Below are 18,920 nucleotides of genomic sequence, written 5' to 3' on the forward strand. Positions count from 1 at the left end.
ATGGACTCACTTCCAATGACCAGAGTATGACAACAGTGTCAGTCGTGACACTTGGGACTGGGCCATAAAAGCCTGAGGGCTTCTGACTCCCTCTCGGCTCATTCCCTCAGGGAAGCCAGCTGCTAGGCTGTTAGGACATTCAAGCAGCCCCACGGAGGCCTGTATATGGAAATGCTGGCATCTCTTGCCAACCGTGGATCACTCCTGAGCCACATAGGGAAGGTCCCTCTGACCTAGCCACACCCTTGACCTAGCTACACCCTCGGGACCAACGTCTGTCTACAGCCTCAGGAAAGACCTTGAGCCAGAAACATCCGACCAATCCAGTCCCCATGCCTGACCCCGGGAACCTGAGAGGAGATAAATATTAATTTAGGGTTATTCATTGTACATGAACAAATGGTTATGTGGGATACAACCCTTTCCAGACACACAGGTCATTGTAAAATTCAGCCAAGCAGCTCGGCACATACCCGGGCATCCTGGTCAATCAGTTCGTAGTCAATGACCGAACCGTCCTCTGCTCTTCTGCCCTACAGGAGAACAGTGGAGATGTCAGACCCAGATCTTTGTGCATTATAAGGTAGACGGTGTTTCAGTGGGCTTTGGTCAAGGAAACAAAATGATGCAAGTGGATTCTAAAAAGACCCAGGGACTATGGTGTCCAGAGAGGGACAAATGAGGACAGGAGAGCCACAGAGTCATCACTGTCAGGGAGATGGGAGTGGGCCAGCCTGCAGGACACTCCCCAGTCATTTGCCTGAGAGAAGAACTAGCTCCCCTCGACAGACAGGAGCTTAGGTGCACGCTGGCCAGAACTGGAGATTAATAGCAGACAAACCTTACATCCACGTTAGTGTGCCAACATCAGCAAAGAGCCCACAGAGGCCCACACACACTCCAAAGCCCCACAGGGGCAAACATTTGCACACACAGAAAAGGTGAGAGGTGATAGAAGTAAGGTCACATTAACGGGGCCGGTGTGGCCACAAATAGAGGCAAAGTGACCTTCCTTAAGTCACTCAGTGAGGGTTAACCGAGAAATCCAGGCCAGAGCTTGGGAGCTGCCCACCCCTCCCCTAGTCCCGGAGTCCAGTTGTCCACACGGTTCTGCAGGATAAGAAATCCTATTAACAAAATGACAGCTCTGCAGCGACGGGACGCAACGGAATTTCTGAGCAGGCACAAGGATTTAGTTAATTCCCTCCCCAGTAAAGAAGGAGCTGTGCCTGCCCCCGTGGAAAGAAGCAAAGGGGGAGGGAGAGACTGAGAGACCAACCTTTGCAAGGGCGACCATCAGCTTGCGGAAGTCACCGGATGTGTCAGAAACAATGTCCTTCTCCAGATCGGTCTTGTACACTGAGGAAACAGCACGTTTGGCTTAATGCTTCCCACTGGTACAGCCAACCACCAACCCCGACTATCTCTTATGCACCAGGTTTCAAATAGCGGGCATTGTTGGTTTGTGTGGAAACAGTCTATTCCTGAGTCCCCATCTGAGGAGGAAGTCTCTAGAAGGATGTTGGCTCCCACGAGATCAGAGTTAGGGTGATTGTCAGCGCCAACAAACAAGATGAAGTCAAGCCAGGGATCCCCAGGCTCTCTTTAATCAGCGAACTCTTTTTTTAATTAAAACACTGTTTCTGATGCTGGGGAGAGGCTTAGTAGATCCTATCAGATCCACATCTGATGAACTGAGTTCTATCCCCCAGCTCCCTCACAGGAGGAGGACAGAATCAGCTGCTTTGGAATGCGGGTGCATAATGTGTGCCACGTGTGCTTGTAATCCCAGTGCTGGGGAGGCAGAGAGAGAGGGGGGGGGGGGCAACCCTGGTACTAACTGATCAGCCAGCCCAGTCTCCAGGCTTCGTCTCCCCCCATGCGCGTGCACGCGCGCGCACACACACACACACACACACACACACACACACACAGTGAGAGAGAGAGAGAGAGAGAGAGAGAGAGAGAGGGAGAGGGAGAGGGAGAGGGAGAGGGAGAGGGGCAACCCTGGTACTCACTGGCCTGCCAGCCCAGTCTAATTGGTGAGCTCCAGGCTTAGTCAGTCTCTCTCTCTCTCTCTCTCTCTCTCTCTCTCTCTCTCTCCCTCTCCCTCCCTTCCTCCCTCCCTCTTTCCCTCTCTCATACACACACAGAGAGAGAGAGAGAGAGAGAGAGAGAGAGAGGGGGGGGGGGGGAGGGAGGGAGGGAGGGAGAGAGAGAGAGAGAGAGAGAGAGAGAGAGAGAGAGAAGCAGGGGTGGGGGAAGCAACTGGGCTAAGAGAATGGATCCCAGAACAGGCTACTCACTTTCCTTATACGCTCTGTTAATCTCCTGCAGCTCCTGGTTGGTTCTGGAGCAGATGATCTCGATGAGGGAGTCCTCATCAGTCCCCAGACCCTAGAAAGCAAGAAGTCCAGACATGAGCAGTGTCCCCACCCTCAGCCTGCTGCAGACAGATGGCTGTGAGCCCCATCTCCCCGTTACGTCCCTCTCACAGTCTGTGCTCTACTCCTGGAGCACTAAATAAGGCCGTTCCTCTGTCACGTCACCAGGTCCCAGGACGGTGTAAGCATGCATCTACGTTCAACTATGTTTTAAAAAAAAACGAACAAGAAGAGACAGCCTTCGCTATCCCACCGCGCTAGGGGAAGCCGTGGGCTCCTGCTGGCCATCTGTCTTTGCTAGTTTCTGTCACGACCGACCGTGACATTTTAATAAGCAGGAAATAGTTGTCTTCATCAAACAAGATATGGTATATGGTCACTGTCAGGCAGCAGCCATAGATTAGAACATCTACTTAGCAGAGAAGGGTGCCATTAGGGTAAAAAAAAAAATTAGCCTTTCTTCTTTGAAATGGAAGAATGGCTCAAAGTTAAAAAATGCACCATGCGACTTCCATTTTTGCTTGCACTTTTCGGATATTTTAGTGACAGAAAGGGGAACGACAAAGGTGCCAAATGAGCCCGGACTCCAGAACTTTATCAGGAAATGAGAGTCTAATACCTGAGATCTTCAGGTTTAACAGACACACTTCGGAGCGCACCAGGGAGCTTGAAAGGACTCAATGAAACATGTATTTCAAAGCTGACTTCCTGATCAAAGTTAGGACTTAATAACCAGGGTCCTCTAGTACTTGTCTTCACGAATAGAGAGGTACCTCTTTGAACTAAGCAGAATTACAGCTGTTTAAAATGTAAATCAATTATAAGGCGTTAATACAATAAGAAAGGTACTTAGCTACATGAAAAGTATGTCAGCTATTAATTAAACTTATTAGAGTCTGTATGCCCCTTTAAAATTGTGCCTTGTATAATCTAAGCTAAGCCTCAGGTTAATAGTCAATTTGGAATTTTGGTCTTAATCTAATCTTTGACTTCTTCTCCCAGAGCTTTTAATCAGGATTTCTCACAGGTTCCAGCAAAACCTCAAATTCCTCCCTGGTCAGCACAAAGCCTACGCGGCAGCACTCTGAATGGGGACTCTGAGGTGACCACCCAGCATCTGAAGATGTCCAGAAAGAGGCAGCTTCTTTCAAAGATGACAGAGATGCGGACTGGCACACATGTGCCAGAAGAAATGCCACGCTCTGCCACCAAAGGGAAGTGAGATGGGCATCGGGCATCAATCCTTTCGTCACCTGCGTCTCTGACAGAGTTTTATCTCTACTTTCAAAGGTGACCTTGGCGATTTCCTAAACCTTGGCCCAAGCTTTCCACAGCTTACCCATAATCCTTATCACAGGAGCAACTTCTCCTGTGACATATGGCAAGACACAGCCACTGATATTGCCAGAACTGAAAACACCTTTCTTTCTTTCTTTCTTTCTTTCTTCTTTCTTTCTTTCTTTCTTTCTTTCAGCATCATTTTAGTTAATGTCACTTCAAGACGTGTGTATTTCAGATGAGTTACTCCGCCGGGATAGCTAATGGAAACGCTGGCATCAGGTCAGAGATGGCGCAGTTAAAGCACCTTTCATTGGGTTCAATTACTTAGATTAGCGGAGTGACTGACAGCTCACACAGGTCGGCTTCACGTCAATAACACCTAATAATAGATACCAGGCCAGTCGCATGAAGCACAACTAAGTGGATTCCTGACCAAAGTAAGATGAACTGATCCGAGCGTTGATGGCTAAAGAAACCCAGGGAAAGAGTGGTTCCCACATGGCCCCAAAGGTCCAAAGATGGGGCACCCTCAGGAATGCTACTTTCGTCAAGCTGTTGACATGAAACTACTGTCCCTCCCTCCCTCTCCCTCTCCCTCTTCCTTTCCCTCTCTCTTTTCTTTCCAGCCTGGCCTTAAACTCCCCACACAACCAAGGATTGCCTTGGACTTCTGATCCCCCTGCCTCCACCTCTGGAGCGCTGGGATTATTAGCATGCAGCCCGTGCTGGTTTGACATGGCACGATTCTTACTGACAGCTGCCCTGCAGGACAGCCTACCTAGGAAAGGCAAGGCAAACCCCCCAAATAAACTGAGAGCTTCCTGAGCTATATTGACAAACTGAAGAAAAGAGACATTTAACACGTCCTACAGTGGCCCTGTGCTATCAAGTCCAGGGTTGTGGTGACACCCTGTGTGTAAAGGAGCCTCATCCCACCCTATCTCCGTGTCCTTGGGACCCCTGTGTCCTTGGGAAAGGATGGCAATTCAACTGTGTGTGCTGTACACTTCCCCTCACTACAGATGCCTTACCCAGCAGTGCCAGCAGAGGGCAGCATCAGATTATCCAACGTGTCACAGGCATCCAGAGAAAAGGGGTCCTGAGATTTGCTGTGTCTGACATTTATATAACTCTTATATTTAAGTAATATTGTCTAGCTCAGGTGGGCACAAAATCTATAATATGCCTAAACTAGAATTTACTAATTTAACCTCAAATCCCATTTGCAAAATAACTTTGCGAAATCAAATATTAGATAACAATATTATGGCTTGCCAAAACTTGCCACTGAATCCAGGTGCTATTTCCAGCCTGAAATCGAGCCCTGCCTGCACTATGTTGCTGATTTGGGGCCCAAATCTTAATTTTGAACCAGGACTGGACTGGGGAAAGCCAGAGGAAGCAGCACCAGGAGGGCACGGGCAGAATCTGCAAGCTTTGCTAAACAAAAGCTGTTTTTCTTTCTCCTTAACACCCCACATATCCTCCTTAAAGAGGAAGTGCAATCAAGGAAGCCACTTTTTCCCAAAAGGCATTCCAATCGCCCAGGTGCCAAGTCTGAGCAGCTGCTAACTGGCTTCTCAGCATCAGGAAATTTCTTTGCAGTCTTTAAAAAAGAGAGAAAGAGAAATTGAAATATTTTTGGTTCAAATCCTGACAACTTATAGCACTGGGGGTGGGTGGGAAATGACTTCAAATAAGAATTCAACACAACTGACAATCACCTAATTACACTCAAAAAGCCGCAATCCACATCCACTAATGGGAGAGCTGGCAGATGCCACCCCGCACGTGCTTACCTTCATGGAGGCTTTCAGTTCGGAGGCATCGTACTGGGCAGGTGTCTTCAATAGGCCCAAAATCACTGTCTCCAGGTGGCCAGATAAGGCTGACTTCAGCGCTGACGGAAGCTCCTGCAAAAGAGAGACGTTAAAGAGCCACACTGACGACCAATAGCCACTTTAAAGCCAGTGAGACAGAAATAAGATATCTCTGTCTAAAAAGCAGGCTGTGAGGCTTCGAGGACCCTGTGGTCTGGAGAGAACTTCCCTCCCGACACTCCTTTCAACAGACTAGGAGGTCAGAAGCCACATTGTAACAAAATCCAGTAACATCCAGGCTAGAAACCAATGTAGCATCAGAGTTGCAGAGAGAGAGCTAAGAGCAGGGCTTCACAGTATGGTGGGGACACCCCATGAGAGACAGGGCACTTTCCAAGGTCAAGGCCTAACCACAAAGAAGTGTGGTAGAAAGAAGAGCAGAGCCCTCAGGGGCTGCTGAGATCCCAGGAAGACCTTTGTGGAGCTGCTCTAGGGTGGAGTCTTGCACCTGGCAGAAGGAACCAGATGGCCTAGCAGGGCGGGGAGTGGCTCCGAGCCTTCCCTGTTTAAAACACTGCACCTCACCTTGAGCCATCTACTCCTCCAGTTCGGGTGCTACTAATGAATCTGATGTGAACTCCAGCCCCCTAGAGTCTCCTTTGACTCGCTGCTGAACATCATTTCTCAGGGGTTCCCCTATCACTGTGAAAAGACGGCTTGAATTAAGTCTGAGGCAGCACTTACATTTGTAGACAAATCCTTAATTCAGCGTGGCTCCTACACATATCTGCTTGGAGATTGGACATATTGACCACTTATATGTACTGACTGGCTGAACTAAACTGACTGGAACAACAACTGTTTTCTCGTGTGTGTGTGTGTGTGTGTGTTCATGTATGACGACACGCGTGTGTATAAAGGTCACGGGACAAGCTTAGGTGTCATTCTTCAGGTGCCTTCCACTTTCCGTTTGAGATAGGGTCTCTCATTGGCCTGAAATTTGGCCATGTAAGCAAGCTATCTGGTCAACCTGTCCCTGCTCCTAGAGATAATGTGTAGCTTGCTTTAGAGACAATCTTTCTGAACCCACACTTGTCAAGAACGTCAGACTTGATGTAGATCTGAGGATGCATGGGGACCCACCCATTCACCTTCTTTCTCTGGCTTCTGATGTCCTAAGTATGCATAGGAGGTAGGAGGGTCTTTCTAAAACAACACATACCAATTACAATGCCAGCCTTCCAAATTGGAACCCTGAGGTTAAGTGATCCCAACTTAGTCTGCCCTTGACACTCTACGTCACCGTGATCTCTGCACCAACCTCAGTGGGCATCTGGGCACCCACTGGATTTTTCCACGTTGACTTGCATTGCTCAGAATGTCCAATATATGACTCAGCATAAACAAAAATCCCAGAAGGGATTAATAAAAGAACAGTTGTCCTCTGTAGAGAGAAACTTCATGTCTAGAACTGGTTTGAATGTGCAAAGCAGAAACTCCAAACTTCCTTCCTCCTCGTGGCCCTCATTTGTTATCTGTGCCAGGATCTGTGGTTACCACCTGGGCAGGGACAGTCTGTATCGTACTAGAGCAGGGTTCTCAAACTTCCTAATGTTGCAGCCCTTTAATACAGTTCCTCATGTTGTAGTGATTCCCCCAACCACAAAATTACTATCTTTGTTACTTTATAACTGTACCTAGCTACTGCTATGAGTCGTAATGTAAATCTCTGTTTTCTGATGGTGTTAGGCAACTCCTTTGAAGGGGCCATTTGCCTGCCCCCAAGGGATCATGACCCACAGGTTGAGAACTGCCACTCTAGCCCTTGACAAACAATGCATCTGAAAAAAAACTGCCAGGACGTCCTTCAGAAACAACCTCAAGCTGCTGTGGCATCTTTCTATGACAGATGCTCATTCTGGGCCATCAGGACAGCAGGCCATCCCTACCAAGCACGTGACAATACCTGTGTATTTGCTGACCTGACTCTCACTTTGATAACACCTTGACTCCAACAGACTCTGAAGGATCTGTGTTCTCCAGCTATCTAAGGTGAAATCGAGTTCCGTGTGCCTGCACAGCTCCAAGACCACACTGAAGGAGAAGTTATCTCCCACTGGCCAAGGCAGTAGACCTCCTGCTCCAACAGGAACCTGACTCTCCCAGCTCTCAGATCCTCTGGGAAAGCTAGAGACATAAAACACTCCCCTCTGCGCCTCACTGAAGATTAATACAAGTCTAGTGGAAGAAGAATTTTAATGGCTGCGGGATGAAGGGAGCCAGCTGCTTTCCTTTTTATGTCCTTTCCAACTGTTCCAGCGTGTGGAGAAGGGAGCTACGGCAAGGCTTGACCTGTGACTCCCAGGACCTGGTGGTCATGTCAACTCGAGGAACATACAGTCTCTTCTGGCATCCTTTCAGGTGACCTCTACTGTGCCTGGAAGTGGAAACCTCAAGTCGGACAGGAGTTACATGAAGTCACTCTTATGGCACCGTCCAAGAAAAAATGGAAAGCTTTTCATAGAAAAAAAAAGTTAAAAATTAAGAAGCGTGTCCTTAAAAAAAATTTCCCAATGCCTTGGTCAAATAAGATGAACAAGTGGGAGCTGCTTTTAACCACTTGTGGGCCAGCAAAGGAGAAAATACGCAAGACTCCTTAATTAGCAGGAGTGAGGCATGCTGAAGACAGTGGAAGGACCACAGCACTTCAGACAAGCCCAATTGCTGGAATAATTTCAAGATTCCAAGCACGTTACTTATTTTTGTGTGTGTGTACATATGTTCATATGCACATGCGTATAAGTGTATGTGCACATGTGTGTTTACTCATGAAGGTCAGAGGTTGATGTTTATTTCTTTCCTCAATTGAAGTTCATCTGATTTTTGAGACAGGGTCTCTCACTGAACTCAGAGCTGTCTGAATCATTTAGATTGATTGTCCAGAGAGCCCCAAGAATCCTCCTGTCTAGACTCCCTAGCCCTGGGGTTACAATGGCAAACCAGTGTATTTAGCTTTGTTTCTTTTTTTCCATGGATGCTGGGGATTGAACTCAGGTCCTCGTGCTTATATGGTAAGCACTTTACCAACTGAGTCATCTCCCCAGTCCTTCAGTGTCAGTGAGAAGATCCTGTTCAGATCAGTGCCCAGTGGAGAAAGCCATCAGTTCACAACATCTGATGAAGAAGCCAGTCGCTCCATTCAAAGCACTAAGCACAGTCCCCGATGCAAAGTCAGCCCTCCACAAGTGGTACCATTGCCGGTATCCCTTGAGGCCTATTTCAGAAAGTCTCCCTCATGTGTGCTAGGGTGTTTGTTGCCTTTATGTTCCAGCTTCCATACGTGTACCTGTGTGAGTAGGAACCCTCACAAGGATATAAGAGGGAAGCCTTGGACATCCAAGAGTTCTACAAGACTCTTTTTGGTTAAAGAAGAGCCGCAATGCACAGAAAGAATGTTGGGCAGGGGTAGAGGTGGAGGAATGGCTCAGCAGGTAAGGACTGCTGGATGTAAAAGAGCCAGATGTGGTTGCACACACCTGCAACCCAAGATGGAAGATGAAGACAAGAGAATGACGACCGGAAAGCTCAAGAACCCGCTACCCCGGGGTATGCAGGATGACACAAGCAAGGGACATACACTCACAGTAACTAAGAACAGAACAGGCAACATCTGAGGACATTAATTCAGCAAGGCCTGCCCCCTACCCCAAGATTCCAGTACCTTCTTGGTCCTTCTCTGGTAGGCGAAGGCAATATCCTGTCTCTGCGCATTGCTGCGGTTAGTCAGAATGTTGACAATGGTGACCTCGTCCACTCCTGTGGAGAATCAATTGTGAACAGTTACCCACCACGCTCTCCTACTTACGGGACTTTTCTACAGTGAAACCCGCGTGTTCTTTTCCACACCCAACACTAGGCTGTCAGGACCAGCTCTTCCCCCTTCCCCACCCTATGCAGACACTCTCATTGCCCTCGACCCTTTAAATATTTGTACTTAAAAAGCTATTTGGTTCATGAATTGGTTCCTGAAGTCAACCGTGGGAGGTTTGTGTGTGAAGCTCTGGCAGCCAGACGGAACGAACAACAAAGATTTAGGAGGGTTTTAAATGAAGGCGCCCAAATTGCCACTTAGCTGGAGAATTAATAGACAGAACCTTCAAAATGAATTAATAGAGACAATTATTTATATTTATTGCAAGATTACGACTGTATAAATGTCTAGGTATAATTTCTATAATTATCCCAGCTGTCATGACAAACGAGTCAGGCTTAATATGGCAGTTATATTTTTAATAGCTTAATTGATTAATAGAACCACACGTATTGAAGACGAGATTATCTCACAAGGAAAATACACCTCCTGTGCTTTCAATCTTCAATAGGTGACTTTAATAATCAATTTTACAACTGTATTAAAAAAGAGTAAGTGTTTTAATCTAAATTAAATCTAAATTGGGAGTTTTGAAGTACCGCCCAAATGTTTCAGTACCTATTTTAATTGGAACATGTGTATTTACAAAGATAAGCAATGCCTAGTGGTATCTGAAGGTTTCCAATTTTATATCAGAAATAGTCCTTACTTGTCATTTAAGTCAGGAGAGCTTGGTTTTGAGGATTCAGGCGCAGAGAAGGCTCTCTCCTGCCTGCCTATGAACTTTGTTTAATAAAATGAACAGTCTTTGCCCTAACTAGATAAGTGGTTTTGGAACCTCTGAGCTCACAAGGTCACTCCCAGACTGCACATGGCTTGTCTTACAGGAAGTCAAGGGCATTCTGGAGCACTCAAGAGCCCTGAACTATGATATTTGTGGGTAAAACAATAAGCAGATGGACAGGGGACACATCCTGATGCTTTGTGGCATTAGAAAGTTACCATTTCTGGGTATATAAATAAAGATGGAGGCTGGAAAGATGGCTCAATGGTTAAGAGCACTAACTGCTCTTTCAGAGGACCTGAGTTCAACTCCAGCTCACAACTGTCTGTAACTCCAGTTTCAGGGGACCAAAACTTCCCATGGCTAAACACTAATACACATTAAAAAGTGATAATACATTAAAAAAAACTTTTATATACTTATTTCAAAGTGAAGTCACAACAATAAACAAGCATATTAGCAAATGTCTCTAACTTCATCTCGGATGTTGCAGGAGTCAGTGTAAACACAGTAGCCCTATTGCTAGACCCTGGGTCGGTTCTGAGGATGCTAATGTCAGCCTTGTAAATCCAATAAGAGGCTGGTTAAATATCCCTTTGTCTACATCATGGAATACTATGTGGTCTTTTAAAATTACGGCACAGAAGTATTGACTAATCTGGGAAAAGTACTCAACATAAAAACAAAAGCATAGATTGTAAACCCGTGGGCCCAGTATAATCTGATATTTATTTAGATCTTCATTTTTTTTAATTTTGTTTTGTTTTGTTTTTCTTTTGGGGACAGGGTTTCACTATTTAGACCCAGCTGGCCTCAAATTCCAAGAGATCTGCTTGCCTCTGCTTCCACACACTTAAAGTGGTGTGGGCTACACAGAACAACCCTGTCTCAAAAGACAAAAAAAAAAAAAAGAGAATGTATCTGTGTATAAGACTGGATGGAGAAGCATATTTATCAAAGTTTTAGCAGTGATTATCCAAGGGGTGAGGTAATTAAATGTACTTGCAAAATTCATAAAGCCCATAAATCTGGTGGAGGGGTGTGTTGAAATACACAGTGAATGTCACACAGTCCTTGAACTAGAATTCACTGGTGACCTCACTTCAGAAGACATTGAGCATGATCTGGCATGGCACGATAATGTTGGCACTTAAGAGGCTGATGCAGGAGGATTGCAGTTTTGGAGTCAGCCTAAGTCACATATCAAGGCTTTCAGACGATTAAGAAATGAGGATAAGGAGATGTGGGCCTATTTTCCTTTGATAGACGAGGAGTCCAAAGCTCAGACTGTAGCCCAGGTCTGCATCAGTGACCTGTGGAAATGCTGGCTCCTGTGTGTCACTCTCTGCATTTGCCCAAGCTGGGGACAAAGGATGAAGGCCTGCAGTTCCACACAGAAGCTCTGAGAGAACCTAACATTACCTCCACCGAGATGTTATCAGGGATGGCGGTCAACTTAGTCAAAGCCTCCCTGAGGTCAGAACGTGACCCTTGGCTGACCAGTACGGAAATTCCAGAACACTTACTAAAACTCAGTCCCAAGCAAGCAATACGGCTCAGTGGACAAAGGCAATTGCTGCCAAACTCGATGAGCAGAGTTTGAGACCTGGAGCCATCCACATTGCGAGATGAGAGGACTGGCTCCCAGAAGTCGCCTTTTGACGGCACATGCGCACCACACCACAGCATGACTTCACGTCAGTCAGCCAGCCAATCAAAGCAAACCACAAAACGCTCTGCTCACTAGGACTTTCTTGGAGCTGGGACCCCGAAGCAGCATTTTCCCACCACTCCCGGATCACCCCTTCTCTGGGGCTCACTAACAGAGGTGACTGAGCAATCTGGGGAATGGGAACATCTGCCATTGTACTGCACTTTCGCACCATCGCCCGTTTCTATGAGGCAGAGGGGTCATGGCCGCCTTTGGGAAGGAAATATTTACTCTTCTCTAAATAACCCAGGCAAGAGATAACACCCAGAAAGAGATAGCTGTACAAACTGCTCTCCCGGATCTCAGCCGACGAAGGAGCACTTCACATTTCTCCTGGCAGCCCCGTATCCGGTTAGTCAAACCGGAGTCAGTCTAGTCTTTGGGAAGGAGCCAAACTTGGGTTCCCTGCAAGGGCAGGGAGCATTTGTAACTGCTGAGCCCCACTCGGGTGATCTTTCGAAACTTTATCAAACCCACTCAAACCTTAGAAGTTAAAGTTGCCTAAGACTGGCAAAGACCCAAGATATATGTACTTGACTCCAGGTGAGCACGGGCATTCCTTAGATGAAAATGGTTGGCCAATCTAATCATCTACATTTTTTCAGTATTCCAATTGAAGGATTGTTCCTAAGGAAGGGTTTTGCTAAATGACAGCTCTAAGAAGTCATGAGTGACAGCTGGGTTCAAGTGGTGACTTTGGGGGCTCAGGTCTTTTCAACTATCCACCATATTTTTCAAGCATTAAAAAGTTTCAAGTAGCTGAGCAGTGGTGGTACATGCCCTTAATCCCAGCACTCAGGAGGCAGAGGCAGGAGAATCTCTGTGAGTTCAAGGCTAGCCTGGTCTACAAAGCAAGTTCCAGAACAGCCAGAGTTACACAGAGAAACCCTGTCTCTGAGAAACCAAAAAGAAAAAAAGAAAGAAGAAAAAAGACATGTTTCAGGTGTTGGCTGAATCCCACAGTGGCTGAGCCCGCCCTCCCCGCTCTGTGGGTAGAAATCCCACGTCTGCCCTGTACTCCGGCATTCCATGGAAAATGCGTGTCTCCACTGTCCGTGGCAAGGAACCAAGGACCGTTTGGAACAGGATGCTGACTCACAGCAGCAGAGACGCGCTGACTGCACAGAGAGTGGATCTCATCTGTTTGATGAGGGTTCAAGAGGCCTCAGGACGGGAGCTGTTTGGTTGGAAAGAAAATGAAAATTGCCTTATGCAGGTCTCCAGGAGTGGGAGGCAGGGGTGGGGACCACAGCTCAGATTGCTGGATATCCTGGTATTTTGAGGCTTAGGAGAAATCATCTTTACACAGAGTCTGAAGTCTGCCACAGAGAGGACTGGGCTGGGAACCCAGGGGTACGATGACAGTTAATATTATCAGCTTGACAGGGTCCAGATTCACCTACAAGACAAACTTCTAGGCATGTCTGAGAAGGACTACCTAGTTAGAGTTATCGGAGGTAGAAAGCCCCCCCCATAAATGGGGGCAGCACCATCCCATGGGCTGGGGTCCTGGACTGTATGAAATGGAGAAACTGAGTTGAGCACCAACGTTCATCTCTCTCTACTTGATGGCTGTGGGTGCCACGTGGCCGGCTGCCTCCCGTTCCTGCTGCCATGCCTCCCATCATGACGTGATGTACCATGCTCTCCGATTGTGAGCCCAAACAAACCCTTCTTCCCTTAAACTGCTTTGTCATGTATTTGACCGAGATATGAGAAAATAACTAACACAGGGCATACGTAGCAGCAATAGAGGTGGTGGTCGGGACAGTATCTGGAACCCAGGCCTGATGACCCGGAGCACACTGCTTCTCTCCTAATGCCTGGAGTTCGCAGATATAAAGCAGGGACCGTCGTAAAACATCATTTGCTAGAACACGAAAAATGACTGAGAGAATGGCAGGAGGCAAGCTCTTCCCTCGGCTTCTCTGACGCAGACCTAGCTCTGGCCTGGATTCAATCATTGGCCAACGAAAACACAGGGCAGAGAGAAGACAGGACCATGGTTGCTAATGGCTTCCAGGAGATTAACAGTACTGTTTCAAGGTAAACTCTGGAAGCTCCCTGAGAGCTGGGAGAGAAAATGTATACACAGGGTAGGGGCGGAGAAGCATCAGGCCTCTTAGGTGTGATATAGCTGTGGACACGGACAGTTCAAGAACCGTGTGGGATTCCCCTCTGTGAATATCATTGGTGAATAAAGAAACTGCTCTGAGCCTATAGCAGAGCAGGGCAGAACTTAGGTAGGCAAGGAAAACTAAACTGAATGCTGGGAGGAAGAAGGCAAAGAAGAGAAGCCATGGAGCTGCTGCCAGATACAGACATGCTGAAAAGTTGCCAGTAAGCCACTGTTGCGTGGTGATGCACAGATTAATGGGAATGGATTAAATTAAGATGTAAAAAAGCTAGCCAATAAGAAGTTAGAGCTAATGGGCCAAGCAGTGATTTAAATAATATAGTTTCTGTGTGATTATTTTGAGGCAAGGTGACCAGGAACTAACTAGTTCCAACTAGTCCAGCAAAGGACAGCCTAGTTGAGCTAAGCACCCAAGAAGGCATTTTAGCCTGGAGATCAAACTTCTGTTCTCACTCGGTTCTGATATCACCTTGGTTAAATTTCTGAGAAAGGACCTAAGGCCTTGTCTACTTTAATAAAGGCAAGGGGTGCATTAATAATCCAGAACCCAGGGCTGGGGCTGTAGCTCAGTAGGTAGGCTGCTTGCCTAGCATACAAGAAGTCCTGAGCTGGGAACCTAGTGCCACTAACCGGGTGTTATGGTGCACACCTGGAACCCTAGCACTTGCGAAGTAGAAACTGAAGGATTGGAAATTTAAAGTTGTCCTTGACTACATAGCAAAAAAAAATTTAAAAAGCCCTTCTAGTGCTCAGAAAATCATCTAGTATGTCTCCAAAATGTCATGTAGCATCCAGCAGGAAAACACAAAGACACGAATCTATTCATAAATGGAGTAACATAAAAAGTACCCTTTTTATGCCCCACTACTCCAGTTACCATGTGGAACAGGGAAGCTGCCACAGAAACCAGCAGGCCCACTCTTCACTCAAGTCACCAGCAGATGAGATGCCAGATAAGAATCTGGTTTCTTCTGCCCTATCTGGGTGAAACCGGTATTTGGATTTCCTCACCAGACAGAAGGGCAGTTCTTACGAAGAAGAAAAGGGCCGAGGAGAGGCAGCCAATGGAGGCACGCCAGCGATGAAAGGCCCTGAGGATGCCTGCCCCTGAGTTTTCCAGCCACCTGGTACCTACATAGCTATGCAGACAATGCCCTCAGAGACCACAGCTGTGCTCAGGAGTTAGTGCATCTGAGACTCACCAGGGGCCTCATCTGCCTCTGAGGACAGCTGTGAGATGGTCTGCAGTGACCCTCAACCCCAAGAGGGAGGCCTCTACAAAGGGGAGAGTGGACAGGCTCCCTGCTAGCAGAATGAGATGCCCTGGGCCAGTGAGTTCCAAAGACCTTCCTCACGGGTGTTCTCCACAGCGGCAGGGTTTTCTTTAGTCTTTACCCTGTCGCCCCCACCCCCCCCCCAATCTGGCAAGTAAGAGGTTCTGCCCCCCAGCCAATATACCTCCTGGCACCCTCAGAGAAAAAACTCGCTTAATTGCCACACTCAGCTGCTTGCATCCACCTCCAGGTGTGCAAGCGAAACCAAAATTACCGGTGCTGGCTCACTCTCCGGTGCACAGGAGGGTGGTGCTGTGGCCTTGCTGGGAATCTTAGGTGGTGCTATTTTAAAATATAAGAGAGAAGAAGTGCAGCAACTCACTTCTATAGTTGGGCTCGCTCACGAGGGAGGGGGGCCCTCGCCCTTCCGGAGAACACAAATACTGCTCAAATCCAAACTGGCAGTAATAGAGCGACTCCGGGCCCTCCCCTCTACAGACGCCAAAGCTGCTTGGATTCATTGGCAGCAGCGCTAACTCCAGGGCTGTGCTGTCGCTAATTACCATCTATTTCATGGAGTCGAGATTCATCCTTTTCTAATTTAGCTGACTTTCCTTTCTAGTTATTTGGACCCATATGGTAAACCATCCCCAGCTGTGTTGAACACTCCATAGTATATATTTAACCCAAGGCCATTCTAGACCAAGAGACTCCTACAGATCAAGCCTTAGAAACCTCTTGTTAATTAAGCAATATTACTACTTTTGTGTGGCTTAACTCAGCTTCTAACTAGATGTAAATTACGTAAGGTGTTGCATGGTCTACCTCAGGCCAGAGAGTAAACATACAACAACCTTGCACCAGGTTTAGGTAATGCGAAGAAAACATTCAATATCTCTCCGACTAGAAACAAAGAGTGAGCTAAATTCAGCTGGTGAAAATGGATCAAAGCTCATGGGGACCATTCAGTCTTCTGGGTGACACCCAGACTCTGTTAAGGCACCTTTGCTGCCTGTCCCACACACGCATCTGTCTCCCTCTGTGCTCTGATATCTGTGTATCTTTTTGAATACTATGTGGGTTGTTACCTCCTCACACAATCTCATGAGCCTAGCCTGGCAATGGTGGCGCACGCCTTTAATCCCAGCACTAGGGAGGCAGAGGCAGGCGGATCTCTGTGAGTTCGAGACCAGCCTGGTCTACAGTGCTAGTTCCAGGACAGGCTCCAAAGCCACAGAGAAACCCTTTCTCGAAAAACCAAAAAAAAAAAAAAAAAAAAAAAAACAATCTCATGAGCCTGAGCATGTGTGAAAAGACTCAGAGGGCTGGAGAGATGGCTCAGGGTCAAAAGCACTGACTGTTCTTCCAGAGGACCCAGGTTCAATTCCCGGCACCCACTTGACAGCTAAAGACTGTAACTCCAGCTCCAGGGCTTCTGACAGCCTCACACAGACATACAGGCAGGCCAGACACCAATGCACATAAATTAAAAATAAATAAAAAATTTAAAAGGTTAATAAATAAGACCACTCAAACAGAGACAGATCTCGAGGGTATAGTGTTGAACCATGATGGAAGCATGGATTGGGGACGCAGGAGGCACGGAGGTGATCGACTCTACACAGCTGTAAACCCAGAAATGGGGCGACAAGGGGAAGAGGATCAAGAACTTGAGGTAGCCTGGGCTACACTGCAAGCCCATGACTGGGGAACTGTTAGGGACTCAGGGATAGAGGAAGTCACACCACTTTGGAGCAGCAAAAGCAGAGAGCCATCTGCTAAGGGACGTTGCATGTGCTAGAAAGAGAAACTGTGACGGACGCAGCAGGCAAGCCCATTTTAGCAGTGAGCCACCGTGATGCCCAAAGGTGGGCTCTCACAGGTGCCAGGGGAAGGGATAGAGAAGAGTCACCAGGCTAGAGCCAGACCCAGATCTCCACCCACCCTGCCCCTCCTAATCACTGTCTTCATGCCAGGCTTCTGCCCATGCCCAGTCCTCATGTTTGATAGCAACTAGTCAGTCCCGGGCAGCATGTCCCAGCTCCTAGCCTGCAAGAGCCCTGATCACCTCGTCTGCCACAGGTGCAAGGGCGCAGACCGCTATCCCTCAGCCCTGGTTTGTGTTTCTATGAACATTCAAGGTTTACCCTGTTTCCTTTGATGTTAAAACAAAGTCAGCTTGTGATGAAGCATCCAAGGTGAAGGTGTTCAGGAGTGTCCTGATCACTCCAGATTCCTGTTGACTCTGAGTGCCGTTACTTATCTGAGGTATCAGGGGCATGTTCGTAATGAGCTTGTGCTGCCTGTCTCCAGTAAGACAGTGCATGACCATCATGGAAAATTTAGAAGACACAGAAACAGAATATATTGAAAACACAAGAATCAATGATTCCTAATTTCACAAGTCAGTTATCAGTGCCTTTGTTTTTTCCCCCTTTTTGAGTAAAAATTGTAGCTATCATAATAACATATAGTATACTATATTTTACTGTCATTTTCCTGCAGAACTGACATGTCTGAGGTGAATGAATGTTCAAATGAGCATATTAAATTACAAATATTGACAAACATTTGTAAAGTACATTTAAAGCAAAACATGTTAAGTCTTTTCTTTTAAATAGCATCAGACTTAAGAAAACCGTTATTTACTAAAACCACTAGGCACACACACAAAAAAAACTGAGTGGCAGAGTGATTCCAGCTACAACACTGAGCACTAATGCTGGGGCGGGGGTAAAAGGAAGAAGAAACAGGTGCCCTCGCTAACTCTGGGCCGCAACTGGGAAGCATATTGAATGACAACAGGATCAGACCACACCCCGGCTTTCATGCCTGGAAATGGCCTAAGACAAAGTGATGAGTCTAATCCTAACAGCTGGGTGCTGTGACACAGGCTGGGGATGGGCAGGACTGTGTTCAAATTCACATCTGAACCAAGGCCAACAGACAGGAAGTATGGTAGCTAACCCTCCGTGGTGTCGTAGGTAAACTGGGAAAGGTACAAGATAGCATCAGAAGTTAATCTGAAGGCCAGCTAAGTGGGGAGTTCCAAGAGGGCCCAATACACCATCTGCCCACGAGAAGTACTTAAAAAAAACCCTGGTGAAGACAACCACGATGAAGATGGTGGTAGTGATGTCAGCCACACCTGCCCACGCAGGAATGTGGGAACCCACGTCTCAGCCCTCAGGGCTTTCTTTGCTTGGGAACTAGAATGTTTTCCTGCTGACTCAGGGAGGGCCTGGAAGTACTTTTATTAACGTGAGCATCTCAGCTGTGGGGAAGAGTTCACCCATGCAATCTTTACATTCCAGTGGGCTGAGAGCTTTCTCGTGCGGGGATAAAAAGCACCCTTTGTGCTAGGCTTGTAAAAGACGCCATCTTTGTTGAATAAGTTAACTATTAGCCTCTAGGGTGTTTCTGCAAAGGTTTATAGAGAAATCACAAGAATCACAGGCCCAATGGTGAAAGAGGAATCGTTTTAACAAAGTGGACTGCATGTTTTTTGTGTGTATGTGTATACATGTTTTAAAGTAGCAATATTTTTTAATTTTTACTTTTAGTTATGTGGGGGGGGTGCACAAGAGTGTGGTGCCCGCAGAGGGAGATGCACAAGAGTGTGGTGACTGCAGAGGGGGGTGCACAAGAGTGTGGTGCC

The 18,920-nt window shown here is 47.1% G+C and overlaps 1 protein-coding gene across 1 annotated transcript in view; it reads right to left on the reverse strand.

Moving 5' to 3' along the window:
- Window positions 1–18,920, reverse strand: part of Anxa2 (annexin A2) — a 39,662-nt gene that overhangs the window by 4,675 nt on the left and 16,067 nt on the right. The window contains exons 4-8 of the mRNA XM_041679843.1: window positions 9,207–9,301; window positions 5,465–5,578; window positions 2,307–2,397; window positions 1,280–1,359; window positions 474–533 (exon numbers count right to left, since the gene is read on the reverse strand). Coding sequence (XP_041535777.1) covers window positions 474–533; window positions 1,280–1,359; window positions 2,307–2,397; window positions 5,465–5,578; window positions 9,207–9,301 — 440 coding nt within the window. The remainder of the gene's footprint in view (window positions 1–473; window positions 534–1,279; window positions 1,360–2,306; window positions 2,398–5,464; window positions 5,579–9,206; window positions 9,302–18,920) is intronic.

Source organism: Microtus oregoni, unplaced genomic scaffold, assembly GCF_018167655.1.
Source record: "Microtus oregoni isolate MIOR12 unplaced genomic scaffold, Mior012 000032F_ref0000030, whole genome shotgun sequence".
Lineage (NCBI taxonomy): Eukaryota > Metazoa > Chordata > Mammalia > Rodentia > Cricetidae > Microtus > Microtus oregoni.